We start from the raw sequence: 20,968 nt of genomic DNA, 5'->3' as shown, positions 1-20,968 counted from the left end.
AGAGAGAGAGAGAGAGAGAGAGAGAGAGAGAGAGAGAGAGAAAGGGTTTTTTGGTGCGGTTGTGATTATTATTATTTTTTGCTCTTTCCAGGCAAACGGAAAGCCAACTGCAGCCGAGAGGAGAGGCACGACGTAGCGGAGTGCGCCCCTCTCCGCAGCCCTCCTCTTCCGACAGGCGAGGCCGGCCTCCGGGGCGGGAGCAGCGGGAAGAGCCGCCCCCCCGGCGGAGGGAGGAAAGGCGTCGCTGGCTAGGCAGCCGGAGGAGCCTCGGGGAGCGCGCTTGGCTGGGCGATGGCGGCGCGGCGGGCGCTGCTGCTGCGCGCCTTGATCATGGGCCCGCCGGGCTCCGGCAAAGGCACCGTGTCGGCGCGCATCGTCCAGCACTTCGCGCTCAAGCATCTCTCCAGCGGGGACATCCTGCGCGACAACATGAACCGCAAGAGCGGTAGGGAAGGAGCAAATCCTAGGTGCCAACTGCCCGGGGCCCTGGGTGCCCGAGCACCCACGAAATCCCCCACGAATGGCACGGGGCCGTGCACGCTGCAGGGCACCCACGGCTCAGGCTCCCACGGTCCTGGGTACCCACGGTCGCGGGGCCAAGCTGGCACTTGGTGCAAATCATGCCCGAGTGAGCCTCAAACCCCCCCCCCCGCGCCTTCCCCCCGGGACTGCAGACCTCGGGCGTCCAAGGGGCCGTTGCAAAATTAGGAGTGAATGTTGTTGTTTCCCCCAAAGCAAGGAAGGCTCCTCCAATGTCAAATGTGTAGCTTGCAAACAGACTCCTCCTCCCCCCGCTGCCTTTTTGCCCCCCCCCCCGCATATTGCTGGGATGCGCCTTTGCAAACTCCACGAGGAAGAGAAGCAGAATTTGTCGCTTTCTCTCCCCTCCCCTCCCCCTCTTTCTTTTTTGGCTGCGTTTATCATCCTTCTGGCAGGCAGAAATTCGGCAGGTGGGGAGGATTTCCTTTCAGTGTTGTTGTTGGGACGTTTGCCCTTACTGAGAGCTTCCACTTGTACAATTCAAAGTGTTGGTGCTGGCCTTGAAAGCCCTAAACGGCCTCGGTCCTGTATACCTGAAGGAGCATCTCCCCCCGCATTGTTCAGCCCGGACACAGAGATCCAGCGTTGAGGGCCTTCTGGCGGTTCCCTCATTGCGAGAAGTGAGGTTACAGGGAACCAGGTAGAGAGCCTTCTCTGTGGTGGTGCCCGCCCTGTGGAACGCCCTCCCATCAGATGTCAAGGAAATAAGCAGCTATCTTATTTTTAGAAGACATCTGAAGGCAGCCCTGTTTGGGGAAAAATAGGGGTTGTCTTACACATGGGGGCATCTTATACGCAGAAAAATATGGTACTGCTTGTTCTGCCAAGGCAGGAGTTCTTCTTGTTAAATATATTGTGTAAATGGAAGTGGAACGTTGCTGCAGAGCTACTGCTAGCTTTGTAATTATCTTTGTTTTTAAAATTCATTTGTTTAAAGTTGCTTCTATGTTGTAAGCTGCTTTGAGGACCAGGTGGCAGAAAAAGAGAGTATATAAATCTAACCCAGCATTCAGTTTCCAACAGAAGCTGGTTGAAAGCTTCTTAGAAGCTTGCTAGCAAAGCATGGAAACAGCAGTCCCGGTTGTTTTAAGTGTGTGACATTCAAAAGTGTGCTCATTCTGGGATTCCATTTATCTTTCCTGGCTCCTAAGTGCTGCTATATCTGTCTTCTGTTATTATAGTGCTGAAGTTTAAACCCCCAACCCCAGGATGTCAGATTTCAGGACTTGAACCTGTCTCTCCAGTAACTATTTTGAAAGCACACTGGTTAACTAGTTGCTGTGTTTCTGAGGTGCTGAGACAGTTCATAACCTACTTTAGAAAGACCAGGCTTCTGTGCAGCATGAACCCTGAGATGGTTTTTGAATTCCACTCTGTGTTACTTTCCCTTTCTATACTAAGGGTGAAGCAGCACTGTTTCTTTAAATATATTTTTATTTCTCATTTTTTTTATTATTATAACCATTCAAAACATGTTCATAATGCAACAAAGAAACAATAATTAACAAAACGGAGAAGAAAAGTGACTGTTCGCAAAGTATAAATATTAATGCAATTGTTTCAGTCTTGCAATGTGGATGTATACAGTACAAAAAGTTTGGTGCATTGTGGATGTATACAAGCCCCAGATTTTACTGCCTTATCCCTTACATACCCTTGAGTGTCTGCTGGATACAAAAACGGCAATCCTGGCTCTATTAGCGCTTTGTAATTTGCGCTTAAAGGTACTCGTTGGCTTGCTTTGCATGTAGCACTGAGCCAAAGAAGCATGCTGGTGTCTACAGTTACAAAAGTCTGGTGCCTGCCAAGTGGTGGAAAAGAGTCCATGGGGTCTCAGCTACTCACACGGGGTCTGTGTCCCTTTGGAGAATAGAAGACACGGCAGAGACTGTGGTGCTTTAAGAAATACGGTTTATTCAGCCAGGGACGCGGACTTAGAAAAAATATTGGGGGGGGGGCCTGGGAAAGCTCATGAATAATAAATAAGCTCATGAATATGCAAATAAAGTGGCTCCGGTCCTAAATAGGGCAAGCCACGCCCCCCAGCCAGCCGATTGGCTGGCTGGGAGGTGTGGCCAGTCGGGATTCCCCTGTTCTCGCGGGATTTCCGGCAGTGCCTCCGATTAGGGCGCGCGGCTGGCTGGCTGGCGAAGGAGCAGGTGAGGAGGAGGCGGGGGACGGCGGCGGCGCTCTGCTGAAAGGGCGCCCGCCCGAGATTATTGGGGGGGCTGAGCCCCCCCAAAATTTTTTTTGAGGGGGCTCAAGCCCCCTCAAGCCCCATGGAGTCGGCGCCTATGTATTCAGCTATTTACACCTTCCGTCTCCTCATGCTGCCAGGAGCTAAGCTATGGTTTGGCTTTGTGTTGCATCCCAAAGCAAGCTTGTGGTTTGTCTTGCTGCTGTAATAAATGAAAATCTGCCCTTATTCCCTTTTGGGGAAAACAAGAGCCCTTTTAGAGTCCTTTGTAGGTTCTTTATTGGTCGGAGAAAAGAACAGAGGCCAACCAGAGAATATTGAGAAGTGTTACCGGAAAAATCCGAGGGCTCCCTTGGACAAAAACAAAGACACCAACCAGGATAACTTGGAGCAAAACAGCAGCCTGTAGGCTTGGCCTTTATTGAACTGTTGCAACAGGGTGTTCCCCTCACTTGCAAGAGAGAGGAAAGACCCAGAAAGATGGTCTGCAAGACCTTATAAAAACTTTTGAAATTCCCATCCTCCAGGTCAAGCCCACCCCCAGAAACATCATGCATACATTACAGAAAGGAGGGGTTGACATCATGCATACATTACAGAAGGGGTTGACATCATGCATACATTACAGAAAGGGGGGGTTGAGGGAGGAGTTGTGGTGGTAACCTGAGTCTCCTGTCACCTGGCTTTCCCCCTCCCCATGAGTCACTTCCAGGAGACAAAGGGGAGTTGGCAGTTTCCTGCCCCCAGAGGGAAGATCTGATCATTGTCCTTTGTTTCAGTCCATGCTGAATCCACTCCCATATGCAAGTTCTTTGTAATCTTGATTGTCTTCTGTCTAGGACCATCAGGGTTGGCATAGCAGCTGGGCAGGGCTCCTGTGGATGTGCTGGGATGGTGAAGGGATTATGGCTGACCAGAACCAAGCCGCCACCCCCCTTTGATAGTCCTTGTCATATGGAGTAATATAAAATGGAACAGTGCAAATCTGATGTATGGTTGATTTTTCTATGAGTTTATAACAGAAATGTGGCGTATGTAGTGTGTGAGTGTGAGTGTGTGTGAAGTTTGTACAAACAGAATGATTGGGGTGGGGGGGTTCCTGCTACAGAAGCAAAGCAGCTGGTAAGCCTGATCTTTATTGAGCTGTTGCAACAGGGTGCCCCCTTCACACGCAGGAGTAGGAGGAGGACCCAGAACCTGGGTGTGCCCGCCCTTATATAGACATTTTAAATTGCCAGCCCTGGAGTCCAAGACCACCCCCAGAAACACCATACAGACATCACAGAAGGGGTGTAGCTCAAGACCATCGCCCAGACACATCATACCTACATCACAGAAAGGCGGTCCACAGCAGAAATCTGAGTGCGTTGTTTATCTCCTGTCGTTGTTTATCTCTTTTTTTGGCAGGTGACCTGTTAATGCTTGCTTGATTGGATACCCTGGGGAGCCTGGCCAGTCTTTTGTAATGATAAATACTTAGTTCCTGAGCCAGGTCACAGGCTCACCCTATTCATACACAGACATACCCTTAAGACAGGATTTGTGAAGGAAAAGACAATGGGGAGGCTTTTCCATTTTCCTTTGATTTTGGAAGAAAGCATTTGGTCCGTTTGGGAGCCAAAATGGCTTCATGGCTGTTTTCCTGTGCTGCTTCAGACATGTGATTTATATATTTATGTATGTGTTTGCTTGGTACATTTATGAACATTTTATATATATATAAGACCTTAATTTTTTTATTTCCCTGCAAACAAACAATGTTTGTTGCTGCAAACAAACAAAGAGGACTGCTCTTGGCTTACTGCTCATGGTCTTGTTTGCAGGATACAAAGCACCAGCCCAGGTTCAGACATAACACCAACCACATTCGCAGCAAGCCTTGGTTTGGCTTAATCCTGCATGCGAACTCTCGCCCTTTCCCCCTGCTCTGGCTAGTTAAAATCTCATGTGGTGCTGAATAGCAGGCAACTAGCCCTGTTCAAATAAACATTGCTACCCTTTGCAAGTTCATGAAAGTTAAACATTCACTTGTATTGACTCTCAGAAGGCCAGCATGCCTGTCTATGCAGATATCCCTTCCCGGTGCACCCAGTGACTTTATAGGCAATTCCCCATGGAGTTTACAACTGACGTGGGATAAAGTTAAACCCACACCATGGATGGAGGGGGAAGGCAAGGCAGATATGACACGCAGTTTGCCGAAGAAGTGGACTTTTAAAATGTAGCGCTTGAGGCCTTGTGCCAAAGAACCGGGGGGCGGGGATAGAGCTGCTTGGTTGGTACCATAGATGTAAGGGTAGAGATTAATGGTGGCTGCTCTGGAATGGTGTAAAGCAAGATAATATTCAGGCCCAATCCCATGTACATGCACCTGGGAATACAGCTGTGCTCAAACTTAAGGCACTCTTTCCTCTCAAGGAATTTTGGACACTGTAGTTTAGCCCTCGCAGAGTTATAATTCCCAGCAGCCCTTAACAAACTACACTGCCCAGAGTTCTTTGAGGGAAAGAATGTGCTTTGAATGTGTTTTAAAGGTGTAGGGAGTCCACTGAGAACAGTGAGATTTTTCTTCTGACACATGTAGAATTGCACTGCAACTGCAGTCAAAATGCAAAGGTTTTGGTTATGGGAAATGAGAGAAAAGGAAGGCGAAAGAGATGTTTATACTCTTACACAGCGTTCAGAATTTTCTGCCATGGGGCCGCTTGTGACAAGTGAAAATGCCTGGGAGGCCTGACAACTCCACCATCTGAAGGTGCATGCCTGGGGATCCTTGGATTTTGGCTGTTTTTACACACTAGTGTGCAAGTAGATAAATAGGTACCACTCCGGCGGGAAGGTAAACGGCATTTCCGTGCACTGCTCTGGTTCGCCAGAAGCGGCTTAGTCATGCTGGCCACATGACCCGAAAGCTGTACACCAGCTCCCTCGGCCAGTAAAGCGAGATGAGCGCCGCTACCCCCGAGTCGGCCACGACTGGACCTAATGGTCAAGGGTCCCTTTACCTTTACCTTAACACATCCGGTAGAATTCTATCCATTGTATTTTATCTGCACAATCAGAATGAATTTCAGGAACCCAAAAGTTGTATTGAAAAACCGTCTGCCCCAAAAACGGCAACTAGGCATTCTGTTTTGGTGACTGTAACCATGGCTTAAGGAGGCTTTTGGCGCCTGGCTTGTATACCTGAGTTTCTAACACTGCTCTTACCCTTAAGTTGTCAGAGGAGGAACTGAGGAAAAGATATTGCAGGCAATAGAGACAATCAGCTGGAGGCAGCTCCTGAAAAAGGGGGACAAGAGATTTTTTGTTTTTTTTTAATGGATCATTGGCCGGGTGATGCAGGGAGTAAAATATTGAATACAGATGTGTTCCTAAGGCTGCAGTCTTAAGCCTGCATGCTGGGAAGTCTGTCTCATTGAACTCAGTGGGACTTGCTAAGTTAATGTTTTTAGAATAAAGGTAAGAATACACACACACACACACACACACACACACACACAAAATGGCAACGGAAAAGAAGAGCTAGTGGACCCCGCTGAGGGAGAAGCCAGTCAGAGGAAGTGGCCTTGTTGAGCAAATACAGGAAGAACACTAGTTGCAGAAACTAGGTTGAAAGTGTTGAGACTGTCGAGCTCAATGGTGGGCTTGAAGAGTTTGGGAGATGGGAGATTTTGTTGAGGAAACCTGAGCAGATATCCCTCAAAATTTCTTTTTTTTTATTTAATAAGATATTTATTAAAGTTTCACAAATTATATAGACAAACACAATAATACAAACAAACACAAACAAAAAAGAAACAAGTATAATTTCAAACCCTTATTTTCTTGTAACTTACTTCTCGACCTCCTCATACCTCCCCTTTCTGTATTCCAATTTCAAATTTTAATTCAGCAAATCCTCACCCTTGGTTTTATCCAATTTTTAACCTTTCTTTTCTTTTAACTTAATCCTTACAGCTGTAATCCACTTAATGTCTAAAGCCGCATCAATCTAACATTCATTAATTTTACAATGTTTCTTAAGATAGTTCTTAAATTTCTTCCAATCTTCTTCCGCCGTCTCTTTTCCCTGGTCTCAAAATTCCCTCAAAATTTCTCCCATGTCACCTTTTCCTTTAATTTGGTTTTAAAAATATCAGCCATGCTACTTTAACTTAACAAGGCCTGGCATGGAAGAGACTGGAAAGATGAAGAATTAATTAGGACTAATTGTTTTGAAAACAGTGTGTATAATGTTTGGAAGAGGTTTGTTGAGCTTGTGCTTCTTCTCCTCCTCTATGCACGGCTCTCTGGCAGAGGCCTCACTCTCTAGAAGCGACTTCTCTCCCCTGATATTTCTCTACAAGTGCTTCAAATGAAAAGCAGAAAATCCAGAAAGAACTTTGGGCAAGTTGTGTTGTCCCACGTAGTCTTCTGATGACTTTTTTGTTGTTTTTGTTTTGTTTACGTCCACAGAAGTTGGTATCCTTGCGAAGTCCTATATTGATCAAGGCCGACTGATTCCTGATGACATTATCACGCGGCTGATGCTCAGTGAACTGAAAAACCTGGAGCGAAACAGTGTGTTGTTGGATGGTGAGAACTGGACAGTAACATCTCTGGCAGGGCTGTGGAAAGTGCTCTCCCGCCCATCCTTGCGTGGATGGAAACTATGAAGTGGAGAGGAATTCTGGAACATTTGGGGCAGACATAAGGGCTGCGGCTCAGTGGTAAAACCACTGGTTTGCAGTCAGAAGGTCTCTGGATCTCCTGGTAGTGCTAGGTGATATATCGATATATCGTCCTAAACCGATGCCGGTAGACCGCAGCTTCCTATGTTCCTGATTCTTGTGGGATGTGATACATAAGTAGCAGTCAAGTACAACATTCCTTGTTTTCCTAGAGTGGACATACGGGAGAATGTTTGGTCCAGCCAGTTGAAAACTTCCTGTTTCATCCTGGCTAGGACATACTTCCTTTTGCATGTGACTAGAGGTGGGTGTGACCTTACCTGTCCAGGCAAGAAAAGGGCAAGTCACACACCATACTCCCTCTCTTTGACTTCCTCCGTCGTTGGAGCGGCTTTTTTCTAGAAATGCTCTGTTGTCTCTCAGCCAGCAGAGGACACTGGGATTATCCCCGTATGGGATAGACTCACATGTATATACTTTTGTAACTAAGTCTGCTTTCAGGGATCCAACTGTGAACTGATGATGTGAGTAAACTTCTTTTATATACTTTACGCAAGAATGTGGCGTGTTTATTCTTTTAAGAGGGATATAAGGAAACTTACCAAGAACCTATTAGTGAGAGGCTTACACAAGCCTGCAACCAGCTTTCTGCTGTGCATTTAAAAAGGGAATGTAAAACTCTGCTAAGTAAAGGAACTTGCTAGCGCAATTTAGGAAGGATATTAATAAACAATATATCCTCTCCTGCCTCCCTGAACATCCCCACAATTCTCAGACTTGGGTGGGAGTGATTGCATAGCTATTTCACAAAGGCACCTGAGATTTCTACAGGGACGTTTCTTTTCTTTGTCACAGGCTTCCCTAGGACTGTTCCACAGGCCGAAGCTCTGGATAAAGTGTGTCCAATAGATACGGTGATTGATTTGGATGTGCCTTTTGAGACGATCCAGCAACGCCTGACTGCCCGCTGGATCCATCCTGCCAGTGGCAGGGTCTATAACCTTGAATTCAACCCTCCCAAAGTCCCTGTGAGTGAAGTTTGCTTCTAGTCCAGCACTGTAGGAACAAATATCCCCCAACCTTTTTTTGTCTGTGTGCCATTCAAGCAATGTACTAAATGCTTGGGTCACCCTGTATCTTATTGACAAATGCACTAATAATCTCTACTGTTCCTTATGGTTATGATTGTGCCATGAGTAGCAGTGGATCTAAAACAATTCTTACTAGCTGGGAATGCTTGAAACTGATAGCGCTCCCGCTTGTTGTTGTTTAGTCATGTCCAACTCTTTGTGACCCCATGCACCAGAGCACGCCAGGCACTCCTGTCTTCCACTGCCTCCCGCAGTTTGGTCAAACTCATGTTCGTAGCTTCAAGAACACTATCCAACCTTCTCGTCCTCTTTCGTCCCCTTCTCCTTGCGTCCTCCATCTTTCCCACCATCAGGGTCTTTTCCAAGGAGTCTTTTCTTCTCATGAGGTGGCCAAAGTCTTGGAGTCTCAGCTTCAGGATCTGTCCTTCCAGTGAGCACTCAGGGCTGATTTCCTTAAGAATGGATAGGTTTGATCTTCTTGCAGTCCATGGGACTCTCAAGAGTCTCCTCCAGCACCATAATTCAAAAGCATCAATTCTTCGGCGATCAGCCTTCTTTATGGTCCAGCTCTCACTTCCATACATCACTACTGGGAAAACCATAGTTTTAACTATACGGACCTTTGTTGGCAAGGTGATGTCTCTGCTTGCTAGGGGTTATTAACTGCAGGTGGGAGAATCGCTCAGCATATTTGTGATCGGTACTATTTGGGAAAACAGAGTGATAATTAGCTGATTACTAAATACCGTTGATGCTGCAAGTAAGTAAGTGCCTTTGTCAGTCTGCTCTAAAACAGATGAGCTGGTACAGCCCTGCATGGGTTCCACTGGTTAATACAAACCGACTATATGTATGTTTGTTCCCCGAAGCTCAGTGCTTATTGGGATATTGCTTAATGGTAAAATAACATGTCCTGATCAAGGAAAGGAGATAGATGCTCTGGGAGCACCTGACACCTGATGGTGGAAGGTGGAGAACAAAATTCAGACTGTCTATCCTGCCCCTCCCACATCAAAAAATACCTGTCAAAGCTGACAGTGGCAAACATTTGACCAATGTGCAGGTATGAATAGACTTGATACTGTAAGTATTTTTAATAGGCGATTGGTGGTGTCAGAGCTGCTTCAAGATCCTAGCTCACAGAGGATCACGCTAGCCAGCGGTCATTAAGTAAAAGTCTTTATTGAGTTACAGTTTCCATTCCCAAGCTGCTGCGTGCAACTCTACGTCTAATGGCTAGATCGGCGAAGCTCCGTCTGAGTCTCCGCCCCTTGTGCACCAACTTAATATCCTAGCCCTGCTCCACCTTTTCCGCCTGACTGCTCTCCTCTGGGTCCCTCTGCCCCCCGGGGTCTCTTCCTTCCGGGATTCTTCTGACGCCGACCCCCCGGAACTCCCTGTCTCCTTGCGCCGGGCTTTAGGACCTGGCTCCCTTTCCTGGCTGCCTACTGCGTCACTTTCCTGTGCATTTGAACTTGGCGCGCGCGCCCAACCTTCCACTTTCCGTCTGACCGTTTCTTCGCTCCCCGATGGAGGTGTGGCCACTCCTGACTCGTGCCCTCCCCCCTGTTGCGAGCTGCCAGCGCTTGATCTCTGGCGCTCCTCCTCTTCCCTGCTCTCTGGCTGTGACGCTGGTCCCGATTTCCAACTGCTCTCCTCTGAGTCCCCTTTGGCTCTATCTTCCTGGGGTGTCCCCCTAGGCTCCCCCCTTGCCCTGACCACTGGTGCTCCTTTCTGTGAATCTTCTGATTCACTGGAAAGACTCGGAGATCTCGGGTCGTCGTCATCACTCATCTTTTCTTCTGCCTCCTCCCCCTCGCTCTCTGTTTCCTCCCTTGCCCTTGCCTCTGCTCCTGAACCCCTGACATCCACCCCCCCTCGAAGCCCCCCGTTCCCCCCTCCCCTCCTTCCGGTGCGGGAACTGGGTGCTGCTGTGTCAGAGGGACGAACGTCGGATACAGTTCGCTTCCCGTGGCGGGCCTCCATCTGAAGTCTCCCGGTTCTGCCTCCCTGCTCTCGTCGACGACGGTCACCTCCGCTTCCATCTCTGTGCCGCCGTGCTCGAAACCAGGGTCGTCCCCGAAAACGTCCATGTCCGTCTCTCCCTCACTTCCTCCTGGCGGCGTTGCTCGTCCTGGACCTTCCTGCCACTTCCTGCGCCACTGCTCCTCTGGTCTATCGTCCCACCAATACGAGGGTTCTGAGGCAGATCCCGAGGGTGACCCCTCCGGGGAACGGGCGTCTCGTATCGGGTCCTCGTCCGAGTCGAACCCCCGGAACGTGCTGGCAGAAAGCGTTGGCGTGAAAAGCCAGTCGTCGAAAAATTCTGCTGGCATTGGTCTATGTGGGAAGAGGGCATGAAACTCGTCTTTGAGCAGAGGTTCGTCCAAGGCGTAGCCCGGCACCCAGCTGTTCGCACTGGCCGGGGTGCCCTCCTTGGCGAGAAGGTATTCTACCCCTTCTTCCCCCCATCTGGAGTCCAAAATCTCCGTGACTTCGTTGATGCGTTCCTTCTGTGCCACTCCCGCGTGCCCGGTTCCTTCTCTGAGCGGACTCGGTGCCGTTCCGGGTTCCTGAAACCTGTGCGGTGCCTTGTAGGGGGTGAGCACCGATCTGTGGAACACCGGATGCATTCTGGAACCCTCCGGAAGCGCCAGCCTGAAAGCCACCGGGTTGACCTGCTCTTCGACTTGGTAGGGCCCCAGTTGCTTATGCCCCAGCTTCTTCTTGGCCAACGACCTGGCCGGCACTGCGTGGGCTGCTAACCAGACCCAGTCTCCCACATGGATCTCTTCACCAACCCTTCTGTGTTTGTCCGCTTGCACCTTGTATGCATGTTTGGCCAGCTCCAGGTGTCGCCGCAGCTGATCGTGGACCTCCTGCAACTCCGACGCGAACGCATCTGCTGTCTGCGGCTCCCCCTCCCCCATCCTTTCCAGTCCCGGGAAGGTTCTGGGGTGCCTCCCGTTGTTAGCGAAGAACGGCGTGACCCCCGTGGACACGTGCTTCGTGTTGTTGTAGGCAAACTCGGCGAGCGGCAGGTAATCCACCCACGTCGCAGGCTGTTGATTCGCATAACATCTCAGGTACTGCTGCATGATGGCATTGACCCGCTCCGCCTGCCTGTTGGTCTGCGGGTGTCTCGCCGACGCCAGGTTGATCTTGACGTACAGGAAGCCCATCAGCTTCTGCCAGAAATTCGAGATGAACTGTCGCCCCCGGTCGGACAGAATAGACCGTGGCAGACCGTGAACCTTGAACACGTGGTCTATGAACAGTTTGGCGGTTTGCTCCGCCATGGCCACCTTGGCACACGGAATGAAATGTGCCATCTTGGAGAACAAGTCCACCACCACCAGCACGGCCGTCTTGCCCCTCGAGCTGGGCAGATCCGTGACAAAGTCCAGGGCCACTCTCTCCCATGGTTCGACCGGAGTTTGCAGCGGTTCCAACAGTCCGGCCGGCGGTTTGTGCACCGGCTTGGCCCTCTGGCAGGTGTCACACCTCGCCACGTAGTCCGCGACCTCCCCTCTCATTCCGGGCCACCAGAAGTCCCTGGCGACTAATTCCACCGTCTTATCCTTGCCAAAGTGCCCGGCAGTGGGCGCGTCGTGCAGCTGCTGCAGTACCTTGGCGCGAAGTTTGTCTCCCGGCACGTAGATGGCTCCTTTACGGATGAGCAATCCATCTCTCAGCTGGAACTCGTCGGTCGCTGCCGTGCCCCTGTGCACCTCTGCCATCTTCGCTTGCGCGAAGGAGTCATCCTGCAACGCTCGCCGCACCGCCTCCAGGTCCACTGTTGCCGCAGCGCACGCCCACACTGTTGGTGCGAAGATGTGCATGGCGGCCGCTGGCTTGGCGTCCTCCAGATATTGTGGCTTACGAGAGAGAGCGTCCGCCATGATGTTGGTGTCCCCCGGGACATACTCTATTCGGAAGTTAAAGTTCGCAAAGAACTCAGCCCAACGTATCTGCCTTTGGTTCAGGAACTGTGCCGTGCGCCAGTGCTCCAGATTCTTGTGGTCCGTGCAGACCTGCACCGTGTGCTTGGCGCCGATCAGGAAGTGCCTCCATGCTTTGAATGCTGCATGAATGGCCAGCAACTCCCTGTCCCAGATGGTGTAGTTCTGTTCGGACTTGCTGAGCTTCCTGGAGTAAAACGCTCCCGGCCGCCAAACCCCCTGCGGGTCTTTCTGCAGCAGGACTGCTCCCACGGCTCTGTCCGAGGCGTCTGTCTCCACCCTCATCGGCCTGCTGGGGTCGACATGCAGCAGCTGCTCTTCCGACGCGAAGAGACGCTTGAGTGCCTGAAAGGACTGCTCCGCCTGCTCTGTCCAGATGAACTTCTTTTTTTTGGAGCTAAGCGTGTCCGTGATGGCCGCTGTCTGCATAGCGAAGCCTTTGATAAACTTGCGATAGAAGTTCGCGAAGCCGACAAACCGTTGGACCTCCTTCCGGTTGCGTGGGCTCTTCCAGTCCAACACCGCTCGAACCTTGGCGCTGTCCATGGCGAGCCCCTTGTCAGACAACTTGTAGCCCAGAAAATCCACCTCCGTCACGTCGAATTGGCACTTCTCCAGCTTGGCGTAGAGCCTATGCTGCTGTAGCCTGCTTAGCACTTCTTTGACGTGTCTGTCATGCTCCTGCTGCGATTCCGAAAAGATCAGGATGTCATCTAAGAAACAGACGCACGTCTTGTAGAGGAGCCCCGCCAACACGTGATGCATGAACGCTTGAAAAACGTGGGAGCCATTTTGCAATCCAAAAGGCATAACTCTATATTCGTAGGTGCCCAGCGGCGTGAACATGGCTGTCTTCCACTCATCCCCTTCCCGCATGCGAATGAGGTTGTACGCCCCTCGCAGGTCTAACTTGGTGAACACGCTGCCCTTCCGTACCTTTGCGAGGAGGTCGTCGATTCGGGGCATGGGGAAGTCCGATGGCTTGGTCACACTGTTTAAGATGCGATAGTCCACCACAAGTCTTTTTTGGGGCGTGTCCCGCTTCTTAACAAAGAATACAGGACTGCCCCCCGCTGCCTTGGACTCCCGGATGAAACCAAATTATGATCTATGAACTCTTTGAGTTCCTGCAGTTCGTCCTCAGACATGGAATACAGCTTCCCTTTAGGCAGCGCCGCCCCCGGCAGCAGGTCAATTTTGCAGTCATATGGTCTGTGGGGGGGTAGCCTGTCTGCCTCCTTCTTGCAGAAAACCTCCAAAAATTCTGCGTACTTGTGGGGAATCGCTTGCAGCGTGCCTAGCAGCAGCTGTGTCTCCTCTTCCTCTCCTTCCTGCCGGGGGACGATGCAGTGTTCAGCACAAAAGGAAGAGCCGAAGGTCAGCTGCCTCTGGTACCAAGCCAGCGTTGGGCTGTACTTGTCCAGCCAACTCATGCCCAATACAATGGGCGTGTCCGATAGTTGAGTGACGTTGAAGCTGATGATTTCCTTGTGATTCCCAAGGCGCATCACCATTGGTGGCGTCTGCTTCACCACTTGCCCCCCTAGCAGCTCCCTGCCATCCACCGTGACCACCTGCAGGGGCAGCGTGGCCGGCAGCAACTGTATAGCGTGCCGGTCTACAAAGTCTTGCCCTATAAAGTCCGCATTGCTTCCCGAGTCAATGGTGAGCGGCACGTCCATGGTGATTCCATTGGGCAGCTGGAGCGATGCGGTGAGCCTCACTACTGGTTTGGGCGGGAGGGGGTCCATGGGCTGTGAAATCTCCGGGGACTTCTTCACTGACACGTCTGGCTGGGCCCCATTGCCTCTTCCTCCAGCCAGACATCGTCGTTTCCCTGCTGTGGTCCTCCTTGTTGCGTTGCTGCAGTTACCATTGCTGAGGCTGCAGTGTGCTTGTGGAGCCTCCGGGGACACTCTTTCGCCATATGCCCTGGATCCTCGCAGATGTAACACTTCCTGTTCCCTCTAGGAGGCTTCGCTTTCACTGTTGTCGGTGCTAGGGCTCTGGCTGCTGATTGAGCCCTTGCACTTCCAACCTCCATAGGTTCCACTCCTCCTCCTGGCGGAGGCGTGGATTGCGCACGCGCTGCTTCTCTGGGAAGGAAGGAGGAGCCCCTGGCTGGTTCGCGCCCTCCACGCCCCTCGTCCCTGCTCCACGGACGTTCTTCCAGCCGCACCCCCACGGCTAGCGCCCTCTGAACGATCTCCTGCGTGGTCCGGGGTCTCTCCCCCCTCGCAATTTCATCTTTAACAGAGCCGTGCAATCCCTCCCAAAACAGGTCTCTTACAGGAGCCGAATCCCTGTCCCATTCCAGAGCACTGACCAAAGCGAAAAAGCGGGCATGATACTGCCTTACGCTGGCCCTCCCTTGTTTCAGTCCATGTATCTGCTGCCGAGCAAGATCCACGTCAATGCTTGATAAGAAACACCCATCCATTGCTTTAATAAAGGCATCCGCATTTTGGAGCGCCGGATCCTTATCCCTCCACAAATTGCGCAGCCATGCTTTAGCTTCCCCATGCAAATGGGACATGATGAACCCCACTTTCTCTTGCTCATCTCTAAAGTCTTTTTTCAGCAGTTCCAGTGCGCACATTACATCTGCTCTAAAGTTGGGGTACTGCTGCAGGTTCCCATCGAAGTGAGAGACCAGACCGCCTGTTCGTCTCGCCAACCCAATTCCCTCCTGTCTGGGTGTCAGTTGCCCGTGCTTCGTAAGCATGTCCAACCTGACCTGGAGATCCCTGCAGGCGGCAGCTGCCTCCTCCTCTCTCTTCCTGGATGCGAGAGCCTCGGCATTCAGTTGTGACACTGCTTTTCTGAGTTCCTCTATCTGCTGCTCAGCCGTCATGTTGTCTGCCGTTCGTGAGCTAGCTAGTAGGCACCTGCTTCTCTCCTCTCCTCGAGGCTGTAGATGCCCACAATTTTGGAGACGGAGCTTACTGTCAGAGCTGCTTCAAGATCCTAGCTCACAGAGGATCACGCTAGCCAGCGGTCATTAAGTAAAAGTCTTTATTGAGTTACAGTTTCCATTCCCAAGCTGCTGCGTGCAACTCTACGTCTAATGGCTAGATCGGCGAAGCTCCGTCTGAGTCTCCGCCCCTTGTGCACCAACTTAATATCCTAGCCCTGCTCCACCTTTTCCGCCTGACTGCTCTCCTCTGGGTCCCTCTGCCCCCCGGGGTCTCTTCCTTCCGGGATTCTTCTGACGCCGACCCCCCGGAACTCCCTGTCTCCTTGCGCCGGGCTTTAGGACCTGGCTCCCTTTCCTGGCTGCCTACTGCGTCACTTTCCTGTGCATTTGAACTTGGCGCGCGCGCCCAACCTTCCACTTTCCGTCTGACCGTTTCTTCGCTCCCCGATGGAGGTGTGGCCACTCCTGACTCGTGCCCTCCCCCCTGTTGCGAGCTGCCAGCGCTTGATCTCTGGCGCTCCTCCTCTTCCCTGCTCTCTGGCTGTGACGCTGGTCCCGATTTCCAACTGCTCTCCTCTGAGTCCCCTTTGGCTCTATCTTCCTGGGGTGTCCCCCTAGGCTCCCCCCTTGCCCTGACCACTGGTGCTCCTTTCTGTGAATCTTCTGATTCACTGGAAAGACTCGGAGATCTCGGGTCGTCGTCATCACTCATCTTTTCTTCTGCCTCCTCCCCCTCGCTCTCTGTTTCCTCCCTTGCCCTTGCCTCTGCTCCTGAACCCCTGACAGGTGGCTTTTACATTTTCTAAAAAAGCAAAGCAAAACAAAACAGGTCATTCCAGAGGTATTTGTGCAATGATAATGGGACGCGGGTAGCGCTGTGGGTTAAACCACAGAGCCTAGGACTTGCTGATCAGAAGGTTGGCGGTTCGAATCCCTGTGACGGGGTGAGCTCCCATTGCTTGGTCCCAGCTCCTGCCAACCTAACAGTTCAAAAGCACATCAAAGTGCAAGTAGATAAATAGGTACCGCTCCGGCGGGAAGGTAAACGGCATTTCTGTGCGCTGCTCTGGTTCGCCAGAAGCTGCTTAGTCATGCTGGCCACATGACCCGGAAGCTGTACGCCGGCTCCCTCGGCCAATAAAGCGAGGTGAGCACTGCAACCCCAGAGTCAGCCATGACTGGACCTAATGGTCAGGGGTCCCTTTACCTTTACCTTACTGGATTAAAACCCAGTCCCTCCTTTAACTCTTAACTTTGCCACATACAAGAAGGGGCAAGATGTGTATACAAACATCACACACAGGGTGACACTTAAGCTACAGAGACGGGGGGGGGGAATCAGACAAAAGTTTTATTGTTCAGGTGATTGCATGTTTTAATGTGGTACTGTTTCTTGCATTCAGCAATCTCCTTGCTCTATGTAGGTGGGACCATAGTTTTATTGTAATGGCCTATAGCTAAATACAATAAAATCTGGCTTTACTTGAGCAACAGCACCAGTTTTATGAGAGCAGTTTTTGAAGTTTAGTCTACCTGGTTTGGAAATAGAATTTAATATGTCCCGTTATAATTTCTTTAGAGCCATCAAAACAAAGTTCACCAGGTGAGCAGAATCAATCCCTTTCACAGTAGATAAAGTCAGAGACCACATCCACAACATGCCACTTTAATAGTCATGCCTTCTCCAAAGATCCTGGGAACTGGAGTTTGTTATGGGTGCTGAGAGTTTTTAGAGATCCCCTGTTCCCCTCACAGAGATACAATTCCCAGAGTGGCTTAACAATCCATCTCTCTTCCTAGGAACTCTTGAAATTATAGCCCTGTGAGGGGAACAGAGGTCTCCTAAGAGCTTTCAGCTCCCTTAGGCAAACTACAGTTCCCAGCATTCTTTCCCTAAATGGCCTCGGCCCAGTATACCTGAAGGAGCGTCTCCACCCCCATTGTTCAGCCCGGACACTGAGGTCCAGCGCCGAGGGCCTTCTGGCGGTTCCCTCCCTGCGATAAGTGTGGTTACAGGGAACCAGGCAGAGGGCCTTCTCTGTAGTGGCCCCCTCCCTGTGGAACGCCCTCCCATCAGATGTCAAGGAAATAAGCAACTATCTGACTTTTAGAAGACATCTGAAGGCAGGCCTGTTTAGGGAAGTTTTTAATGACTGATATTTTAATATTTTGTTGGAAGCCGCCTAGAGTGGCTGGGGAAACCCAGCCAGATGGGCGGGGTATAAATAATACATCATTATTATTAACTTTGGGGGAAGCCATTACTGCGTAACATGGCGTAATTGTGTGCAGGTGTGTCTAGAGTGAAACAGCATTGTGCCTGAGACTTCTCCTTTCCCATAACCAGGGTTGTGATGATATTACCGGAGAGCCTCTTGTCCAACGAGAGGATGACAAACCGGAAACAGTTATGAAGAGGCTGAAATCTTACGAAACTGAAACCAAACCTGTCCTGGAGTATTATCGGTAAGCTCCTTACAGTCATACCTCAGGTTCCGAACGCTGCGGGTTGGCTGTTTTCGGGTTGTGGACCGCGTGGAACCTGGAAGTACCGGAATGGGTAACTTCTGGGTTTCGGTGCTCACGCATGCACAGAAGCGCAAAATAACATCACGTGCATGTACAGAAGTGCCGACGCAGCGCTTCAGGCTACGAACGCTGCGGGTTGCGAACGTGCCTCCCACACAGATCACGTTTGCAACCGGAGGTATGACTGTATTTCATTAAGCATCTTCTCTCCCTCTCTCTGTTTCCCACACCGTTTGGTACCTGTGGTCCATGTTCACTCCTGATAGGCCCCTCCAGTGTCAGGTAATGATGCTCCTAGCCGCTGAGTCAGTGGCTTCCTGAGCAGGATTTCAAAGAAACGCATGCTGATTTCTACAAGTCACAGAATCCTGATCTCCTTAGTTTGTTTCTTCCTCTTCAGATCCTAGATTGGATAGGGGAGGAAGTCTTTCGGCAAGGGAGTCCTTGAAGAGGTCCTTCAAGACCTCTGAGACTTAAAAGAAGAACTGTCACTGGTGATGTAAAAATTGGGGTTTGGCTTTTGCAGCCCAGCTCCCCATGGGACTCTGAGTCCCCTAAGTCCATGATCGGTCAGAGAAAAATGGATGGAGGCTGAATCCACTGACAAGCAAGGCAGATATTTATTTTTCTGTTGCAACAGAGTTCCCTCCGTCCAAGGAGGGAGAGACCCTGAACAAAAGTGTGCAGGAACCTTTAAAGACTTTTGACATTGCCCAGCCCCCTTAGCCAAAGACCAACCCAAAATGATCAATCATACATACATCATAGGAGGCAGTCTACAGCAGAAATCCTGTCTGTCAGGAGACCTGATAATGGTCGCAGATTGCATTACCTGGGCAGCCTGGCCATTCTTTTGTGATGGTTAAAACTTTAGTTCCTGAATCCAGGTCACAGGCACACAAAGACGCCCTTAAGACAGGATTTGTAAGCGAAAAAGACAATGGGAAGGCTTTCTCCATTTGCTTCCCTTACTGCAGAGGAATATTTGATGTCATTGGGAGAGTCAAATTGGCTTCAGGGTTGCTCTCCTGTCCTATACATGGTTTATATATTTAGATACGTGTGCATTTATGAATATTTATACTATATTTGAAACCTTAGAATACTTATAACACTGGGCAAACATGACTAACGTATCTCTTGTCTCTTCTGTAGCCGGAAAGGCGTGTTGGAATCTTTCTCGGGAACAGAGACTAACAAGATATGGCCCAACATTCATTGTTTCCTTCAAACCAAGCTGCCTGATATGAGCCAGAAGGAAGCATCCACCAACAGATGAAGGAAGATCCATTACTGTACTGATGGGATAGAGGCTGGTGGCCTTTGGTTAAGATTCCAGAAATATATTTTCTAATCAACAGTAGAATCATGGAGACCTGGTGGTTATTGTTGTTGTTGCAAATTGAATGTGCCCACAATGACAAATAGCCGACTTGAAATCTCAAGAAATGTCCACATTTGTAACTCTAGTGTTTTAATTTTTTTTGTCCTCTGGTATGTTGATTTTAAAAGCGCTAATTTTGTATTTAGATGGACCTGCATTTTGTAAAATAATTTAATATTAAATTGATTTTTTAACAAAATACAGCCGAAGAATCTCACGGTTTGTCAAAAGGAGGGTCCTGATCTGAAATGAAACATGGAGGATGCCGTTTTACCCAATGTGAACACGCATGTGATTTCAGTAAAAACATTAAGGATGTCTGTTTTGGACTCTTAACATAGTGAGGGGTTATGTGGCTTTTGGGAAAGAGTAATCCTCTCGATGTCCTTTGGGAATTTCAGTACAAGCCATCTATATTTTTATTTGTTTTAAGTTTTGTATGGCCACACAGCAGTAACTATTCCCTGGGTTGCTTACGAAGAAGATAGTAAAAATACCATAGGCCCTAATTAAAGTCAATAAGGAATAAAAATGGCAAAAAACCCTTTCCTCCTAACGGATACAGCACAAACAGTTGACACCTTGTACTGAAACCACCCTATGCCAAAGATTAGTTTTAATAACCCAATTAAGAAGCATAGGTGAATAGAAAGGTCTTCCTCTCATGACCAAAATACTGCAGAGAGGCTTGCCTGGGCCTCTCAGAGCTTTATAGGCACAGCAGAGACTGTACTTTTTGAGAATACTAAGGAAAAACCATCTTCCGCAGAAACTGCTGCTTGCCTTCTATCACTGTGCCATTGAGAGCGTGCTCACTTATGGCTTATGTGTGTGGTATGGAAGCTGTACTATCCAGGACAGGATGGGGTTGTGCAGGGTTGTTAAGGCAGCAGAAAGCATTGTTGGCTGCCCACTCTCCACCTTAGAGCAGATTTATGCCACAAGGTGCCATAGGAAGGCACTGGACATAGTAAAAGATCCATCGCATCCTGGTCACTGTCTCTTCGAGCTCTTGCCGTCGGGACAGAGATACAGGACGATGAAGACAAGAACGGGCCGTCTTAAGAACAGCTTCTTCTCCAGAGCGATCTCGGCCCTGAATGGGAAGCCCGGACTTTGAAAGTCATCTAATCTCCCTTGCTGTATTATACTGTATTGTTTAATTAGTGTTTTTATGGAGCAGTCAAGTAATTTCGTTGTCCCCGAAGGGGGCAATGACAATAAAGATATTATTATTATTATTATTATTATTATTATTATTATTATTATTATTAAATCCAGCACTTTTAAATTGAGTCCCGAAATGAATCAAGAGCCAGAGCGACCGCAGAAGAGCCGGCACGGTCAAATAATGCTCAGCTCCAGTTAATATTCTTGCATCCCTGTTTTGAAGTTGCTGCAGTTTCCATGTACAGTGGTACCTCTGGTTACGAACTTAATTCATTCCAGAGGTCCGTTCTTATCCTGAAGTACCATTTTAGCTAATGGGGTCTCCCGTTGCTGCCAGCGCGCAATTTCTGTTCTCATCCTGAGGTAAAGTTCTTAACCCGAGGCACTACTTCCGGGTTAACAGAGTCTGTAACCCGAAATGTTTGTAACCCGAGGTGTTTGTAACCTGAGGTACCACTGTACGAGGTGCTGCTGTCTAAAGATGTTGCCAGAGGGTGGGTCATTA

At 49.7% G+C, this 20,968-nt stretch overlaps 1 protein-coding gene across 1 annotated transcript; it reads left to right on the top strand.

The window, feature by feature from the left end:
• Nucleotides 1-266: 266 nt before the first annotated feature.
• Nucleotides 267-19,492, top strand: AK3 (adenylate kinase 3). The gene is made up of 5 exons (XM_081177022.1): nt 267-445; nt 7,196-7,315; nt 8,266-8,438; nt 17,728-17,846; nt 19,065-19,492. Exons 1-5 carry the CDS (start codon nt 292-294, stop codon nt 19,186-19,188), a joined length of 690 nt encoding a protein of 229 aa, XP_081033148.1. The 5' UTR covers nt 267-291; the 3' UTR covers nt 19,189-19,492.
• The last annotated feature ends 1,476 nt before the right edge of the window (nt 19,493-20,968 follow it).

Source organism: Podarcis bocagei, assembly GCF_964188305.1.
Source record: "Podarcis bocagei genome assembly, chromosome: 17".
Lineage (NCBI taxonomy): Eukaryota > Metazoa > Chordata > Lepidosauria > Squamata > Lacertidae > Podarcis > Podarcis bocagei.
The sequence above is the reverse complement of the archived record's forward strand: the minus strand, read 5'-3'. Positions and strand labels throughout refer to the sequence as shown.

Coding starts and splice junctions, on each gene's coding strand:
- AK3 (XM_081177022.1), top strand. CDS start 292: ATGGCGGCGCGGCGGGCGCTGCTGCTGCGCGCCTTGATCATGGGCCCG. Junction 446..7,195: donor CAACATGAACCGCAAGAGCG/GTAGGGAAGGAG, acceptor TTACGTCCACAG/AAGTTGGTATCCTTGCGAAG. Junction 17,847..19,064: donor CCTGTCCTGGAGTATTATCG/GTAAGCTCCTTA, acceptor TCTCTTCTGTAG/CCGGAAAGGCGTGTTGGAAT.